This window comes from Nematolebias whitei, chromosome 15 (genome assembly GCF_014905685.2).
Source record: "Nematolebias whitei isolate Nwh7 chromosome 15, NemWhi1, whole genome shotgun sequence".
NCBI classification, from domain to species: Eukaryota; Metazoa; Chordata; class Actinopteri; order Cyprinodontiformes; family Rivulidae; genus Nematolebias; species Nematolebias whitei.
In genome coordinates, this window is record NC_056512.1 from 6,702,946 (window position 1) to 6,709,498 (window position 6,553).

The 6,553-nt window shown below is 45.2% G+C and overlaps 1 protein-coding gene across 1 annotated transcript in view; it reads left to right on the forward strand.

Moving 5' to 3' along the window:
- rab11fip4a (RAB11 family interacting protein 4 (class II) a) overlaps positions 1 to 6,553 on the forward strand; it is a 190,036-nt gene that overhangs the window by 7,932 nt on the left and 175,551 nt on the right. The window contains exon 2 of the mRNA XM_037688793.1: positions 4,026 to 4,113. Within this exon, the coding sequence (XP_037544721.1) occupies positions 4,026 to 4,113 (88 nt within the window). The remainder of the gene's footprint in view (positions 1 to 4,025; positions 4,114 to 6,553) is intronic.

Genomic DNA, 6,553 nt, shown 5'->3' on the forward strand with positions numbered 1-6,553 from the left:
CCCCCCCCCCCCCCCCCCCCCCCCCCAGCCATTGTCCAGATAAGAGGTGACATTCATCTTCAGCTCAGTTGAGGTCTGTTACATGTCCACGGCCTTGGGGAAGGGAGGGGTGAGGAAACAGTCAAAGCATCTTTGTTGTTTTCTAAACATTCCAGGAGGAGTTGAGATAAGGCCGGCGTCAAGGCCACAATTTGGGTCAGGCAGAACTCGTGAATTGTTGTTTCTGCCTTTAAAGTCTTGCTGGTACATATTCTCTGATGGAAACTCCAAAACAGCTGAATTGATCCTTTACTCCAAAAGTCGAGCTCACAGCTTCTCCAGATTATTCCACCATTCATGAGTGCTGCCAGGGAGATCACAGTCCTGATACAGCTGCTCCAATTCCCTGTCACAGCTCTACGTTCACTCCGAGCACTGTCAAGCTTCAATACATCCACACGAATTTGTAGACAACCAGATTTCACCAACCAAACTGTAGAATCTAGTTGTCATCATGAATCCAATTTGTTCCTTAGAGGTAGAGGGTCCTCCTTACCCTGACTCCTGTCAGGAGAAGTTGATCGATTTTGTTGAGAGACCAGCTGATCCTTCGAATTAAGAGGTATACAGGAAAAAAAGAGGCTTTTTAAGGGTTCACAGGACAAAAGAGCGCAGCAGGGAAGTGTGTGTGTGTGTGTGTGGGGGCGGGGACACATCTGGTTTCACCATAAAAAAGCAGGAAAAAAAATGGGGAGACAATTCCACATGCTGACAAACATCTGCTGGAGAACTTCACCAGAACGACTGGTTTTCATCTCCATAGATCTGAAGAGCGCATATTTTCACATTTCCATCATTCTGAAACACCCCACGCACGTTCTCGAAATGCGTGGAGATGGCTCTGCAGTCGTTACACATGGCAGGAATGAGAAATCTTTTTATCTGGACGATCTGCTCTTATTAGCTCCGTCCTGATAGAAAGCTGTCGCACAGACCAAAACGCTAGTGTTAAACCTACTAAACCTGGGATTTCTATAAACTGGGAAAAACTTCCGTTCATCCATCCCAGGTGATTATCTGGAAGTGGAGCTAAACTCAACTACAATGAGAGCCGTTTATCACAGCTGAGAGCCAAAGCTCTGTCAGTTCAGCTCCGCCTTGTCAAACCCTGCAGCATAGTGACAGTTCTGCCTGTAATTCGACTCCTGAGACGATGTCAGCGGCCCACATTGTGTTTCCGCTGGGCCTACCTCACATGAGACGCCTTCAGAGATGGTTCGCCCGCCTGCACATAGATCCTGTGCGCCAGAAGAGGTGGATTATCTTTGTGCCCCCCCCTCCATGAGAACCGATCTGAATCACTGGGGAAACCCCCTCATTCTGTCAGAGAGAGTTCCCATCAGCAGGCCTATGTCTCACGTCTCAAGTTTCACAGACGTGTTCCTGTCAAGCTGGGAGGAATGTGTCAGTCCCAAGCAGTGAGAGCATTGTGGCTGGACCACATGTTGCTTTACATAATGTGCTAGAATGTTTTTCACAGTCTGAAACGTGACTCAGCATTTTGCCCCTGCTGTGGGATCAGCATTTTCTGATCCATACAGACAACAAGGTGACGGCAGTTTACATAAACCGTCAGGGAGACATGCGCTCAGCCCAACTGTTACGTATGGCGAAACAGCTGTTGTGTTGGCCACACAGAAACCTGCTCTCCATCAGAGCAGTGTACTTTCCCAGTGTCCTGAACAGGCAAGCAGATATCATGTCGAGGGGCGGTTCCCGCCACAGAGACTGGAGCCTCCATCCCGACCTGATTTCTCGGATTTGGAGCAGGTTTGGCCGAGCAGCAGTGGATCTGTCCGCCACACGGGAGAACGCCCAGTGTCAATTATGGTTCTCACTGAGCCCACGAGACGACCCACCGTTAGGAGTGGATGCCTTCGCTCACAGCCCGCGGCCAAAAATGCTCTTTTATGCGTTCTCTCCAGTCCTGCTGATATCACGGACCCTGCATCGGGTCCGGGAGGAAGAACCGTCAGTCATCCTCGTAGCTCCTGAACGCATATGCGCTCCATGGTTCCCGAATCTGCAGCGACTGATATCGGTTCGGCTGTAGAAACTGCTGTGGGGGTGTGCTCTCCTCCAGGCAGGAAGAACGATCAGGAGTTACCTAGAAATAGGTCAGCATCTTTGGGTTTGTCCGCTGAACAGATCCGTTTAGAAAAGATGGGCCTCCCACAGGATGTGGTGCGTACGTTCAGGGTGCACGAGCTGCTTCCACCACAACGCTGTACACATCAAGTGGACAGTTTTCAGCGTTGGTGCACAGAGAAAGGTGTGGAGGCCATCTCATGGCCACTAGGTGGCATGCTGTCCTTTCTGCAGTAGCTGATGGACAGAGATCTAGCGTTCAGCATAATTAAAACTTATGCTGCAGCTATTTCTTCCTGTCACGAGGGCTTCGGTGACAAAACAGTTCTTAATCACTCGTTAATGAAGTGTTTCTTGGAAGTTGTATGGAGACACAGACCGGTGTCACGTCCACTAGCTTCACAGTGAGACCTAATGATGGTCCTGCATGCTCTGATCAAAGCTCATTCTGAGCCTTTAGATCAGGTTTTACTTAAATTTCTGTCATTTAAAACAGCCCTGCTGTTCATTCTGACGTCTGCAAAGAGAGTGAGTGATTATCTGCTCTCTCTGTTGCTCCCTCATGTCTCAGAATTCAAGCTGACGGCTGTTCAGCTTTACTACGTTTTAACTCTGCTCTGAAAAGCATCACCATCTCATTCAGATTGAGAGTGATAACCTTGGATGGGTTTTATCCTCTTCCTCATAATTCTGAGGAGGAAGCAACATCTCACCTCCTTCTGTCCCATGTGCGCATTTTTCATGTTACGTGGTGCACACGGTCGCATTGCGCCGCTTTCAGCGTATGTTTGTGCATTACTGGGACAGCTCTTCAGGATGTCCTCTATCCACCCAGCGTCTCTCACACTGGTTGTGTGAGGCTATTTCTGAAGTTTACAGTTCATCTGGACTGGATCCTCCAGAGAATCTCAGTGCATTCCACCAGAGGGTTTTGATCCTCCATGGCTCTGCATGGAGGGATGACGGTGGAGAATATTTGTATGGCAGCTGCCTGGTAATCGCCATGTTGAATTATTTGTTTTTATCTACGTGATGGTTCTACTTTCTCCATGACCCATTCTGTTCTTAGGGATCTAACAGAATATTTGTTTCATGGAGCCTCACTTTTGAGCTCACACCTGCCTGCATGCAGTCGCAGTGTAAGATATTTATTATCAGTCACAAGTTCATGACTGCTGATTTTATTGTTATTAACCGGTTCATCCTGAGGAACTGTTGGTCTGCTCTGTTTATTGTTACACTGTTACAGTTCGTATCCTCCGTTGTTCCTATTCACAGCAGCAGGTCTGCTATCTCAGCCTCTGTTCCTCACCAGAGATCTTTTCTCCGGCGCGCTCCTGCGCATGGAGCACGCAATTACGCAGCGCGTAATTACGCACACAGAAGGCTGAGTGATGAAATGTTTTTTTTGTGCAAGCAGGTGCTTCATGTTGTGTCTGAGTGGACCCAGTGAGGCATAGACTACATCCTGCTTTGCCTTTAACCCACTAGCGACAGTCTTAAAGGGCGAAGTCTAAACGAAATACAACGTTGGTTACGTACTGTAACCCCAGATTGTATGAGTATAGGCCCTTTAAGCTCTGGGCCTCACTGGTTCCTAAATGGCTGAAGAAAGAAAGCTATTTTGGGAGCCGATTACCCGGTCTCACCGTAATTTATACGGACCGGGGGTGAGGCCCACACACAGCAGGTGGGCGTGGACTAAAGTTTTCAGTGCAGCGCTGAGCACCTAGGGATAAACCCACCAGCGACAGCCTTAAAGGGCGAAGCCTATACTCATAGAATCTGGGGTTACAGTATGTAACCAACGTTTTGTTGATAAATGTCTGTGATAATGTAATCAAGGCCAACTGGGGATTTGTAAAGGAAAAAACAACCTGCCTTGTTTTTATTTACAGGTGAAGAAGTTGAAAAAGCATCTGAGTCCTAACGTTCATGGAAAAATCAACTTCAAAGATTTTTGCCATGCAGTGTTTGCTATGAAAGGTAAGCTATGTGTTGTTTGTGTTTTGTGGTTGTTGCTCTTTGATAGTATTGTATATTGTATTATTTTTTAAAGATTGCAAATAATAAACAAATATTGTGGTCAGCCTAAAGCACACCTGTGTGGTGGATGGATTATCTGGGCAAAGGAGAAGTGCTCACTAACACAGATTTACACTCATTTCTGCTCAAAATTTGAGAGAAAACGGTCTTTTGTGTTTGTAGAAAAAGTCTCAAATCTTTGAGTTCATATCATGAGAACTGGGAGCAGAGACAAAAGTGTAGTTTATATTTCTGTTCACTATAATTGAAATAAGATTCAAATTTTATTGGGCTGGGCAGCACGTTGGCACATCTGGTAGAGCTGCTGCCTCTCAGCGAGAAGGTTGCTGGATCAAATCCTTGTCCAGGGGCCTTTCTGGGTGGAGTTTTCATGTTCTTTCCGTGCTGCATGGGTTTTCTCCGGGTACTCCATTTTCCTCTCTCAGACCAGAAACATGCATGTTAGGCTGATTGGTAACTCTAATGTCTCTGGGTGTGAGTGAGAGAGTGAATGGTTATTTGTCTCATTTGTATGTGTCCCTGTGATGGACTGGAGACCTGTCCAGGGTGTCCCCCGCCTCTCCACAGTGACCGCTGGATATGGGCACCAGTGACCCCCATGACCCGAAAAGGAAGACGCAAGTAAAGATATTGGATATATGGATTTTAATGGGACCTTTTCACAGATTTGGACGTGAAGATCACCTTAAAAAAATAATCTACAGACCAACTGTAAAATCTGTGCGGTCATGCAGTATGTGTGCAGCTACAAGTTGGACCTAATCATATCAAAAGAAATGAGCCAACAGAGCGAGTCAGGCTGGTGTTGTACTTTGATTGGCAGAGTAATTTATTTCATACATATCAAAGAGCAATTAATTATGGATTCAGAGTGAATGAAAGTACAAAAATAAACATATTTATGTGAATATAGCTAGTTTGTAATAAAAAAGTAATATATGTAAGTTCTGTATATTTGACTTGCTTCATTGTTACTTCAGGAGCAGATCTTTCTATGGGAACTTAACACCATCTTGAGGTTTGTTTGCTCCCAGTGAGTTACTGCACACCCAGAAACATGTTCTAGAATTGCGCCGCTCAAGGTGGCTGCATGTTGGAGCAGCTCTGTTACTTTCATTCTGAGATTTTACTTTTGGAAACTTTAATTCATCCTTTTCTGGATGTAAATCACATTTTTTTGATGATTGTTTCCTCTGGTATCGGATGCTGTGCAGCTGGAAGGATTTTTACTGAAACTTTTTTTTTTTTAGTTTTGGACATTTATGATGCGTAACCATGGCAACAAGGCAGATTTCTACAACCAACAGCAGCTGATAAACATCTCGAAAGCTCAAATAATATCTCAACTACAGCCCCAAATCTCAAATGAGTTGAAACGGAGGCGCCAGAGATGCATTCCCATCTACCTACTGGCTGTGCTCGAGTGCCTGACCACTGAGATCCTGGAACTAGCAGGAAACATGGCTCATGACAGCGGAAGTACAGGATCATCCCTCGGCACCTACAGTTGCCTGTCCACAGCGATGAGGAGCTTGGCAGGCTGCTGGGAGTAGTGGCCATCGCTCTGGGAGGAGTTCTGTCCGGCATTCGGACGGTCCTACAGCCCAGGGGAACCAAGATGCCAGTCGAGTCTGGATGGACGGATCAGATGGCATCTGCAGCCAGTTTCTTAGGATCCACTGTGGGATGGATCTTTACAAGAGATCCTTCCTGCCTACAGCCATCAGCATCTATAACATCTCTCAATGAAATGAGGATAACGAGTTACAACAACAAATAATTTCCCTTTGGGATTAATAAAGTATTTTTGAATTTGAATTTGAATTTGAAACAGGATTGTCCCCTGGCCTATCAAAGAGAAACATGTCTTCAAGGAATTGAATAGATCTCAGTTTATTGATTTATTTATTTATTTTATGGGGAAAACATTTGTAAATAAAATGAACTTTAAAAAAAATATATAAAAGGTAGAAGAAACAAAAGTAACAGCACCCATTCCCTGAATGAGCTGAACACTTTGATCAATGATGAAAGGCTAAATTATTCATTCAACATATCCTGATGCATGCTCAATAATCCAGGTAGAAAAATCCAAAAAAGTTCAGTCTGGTCCTCTGGACATTCAAAATAAACAAACAAACAAAAAAAAAACAAAGCAAAAAAATATAGAAACGTTTCGTCTCTCATCCAAGAGACTTCCTCAGTCTGAGGTGCTGTTTTCAGCTCAGTCTCTTAAATAGCACCTTCTCAGAGTGGATCAACCAGTTTTGCTGCTGACAACCAAAACCAGCTCAAGAATGGACCATCAGCCTAACAATGGATCATTAGCACACTGATGGCTGTTTACTATTCACAGAGGGCTGAGTGATACTAGCAATCA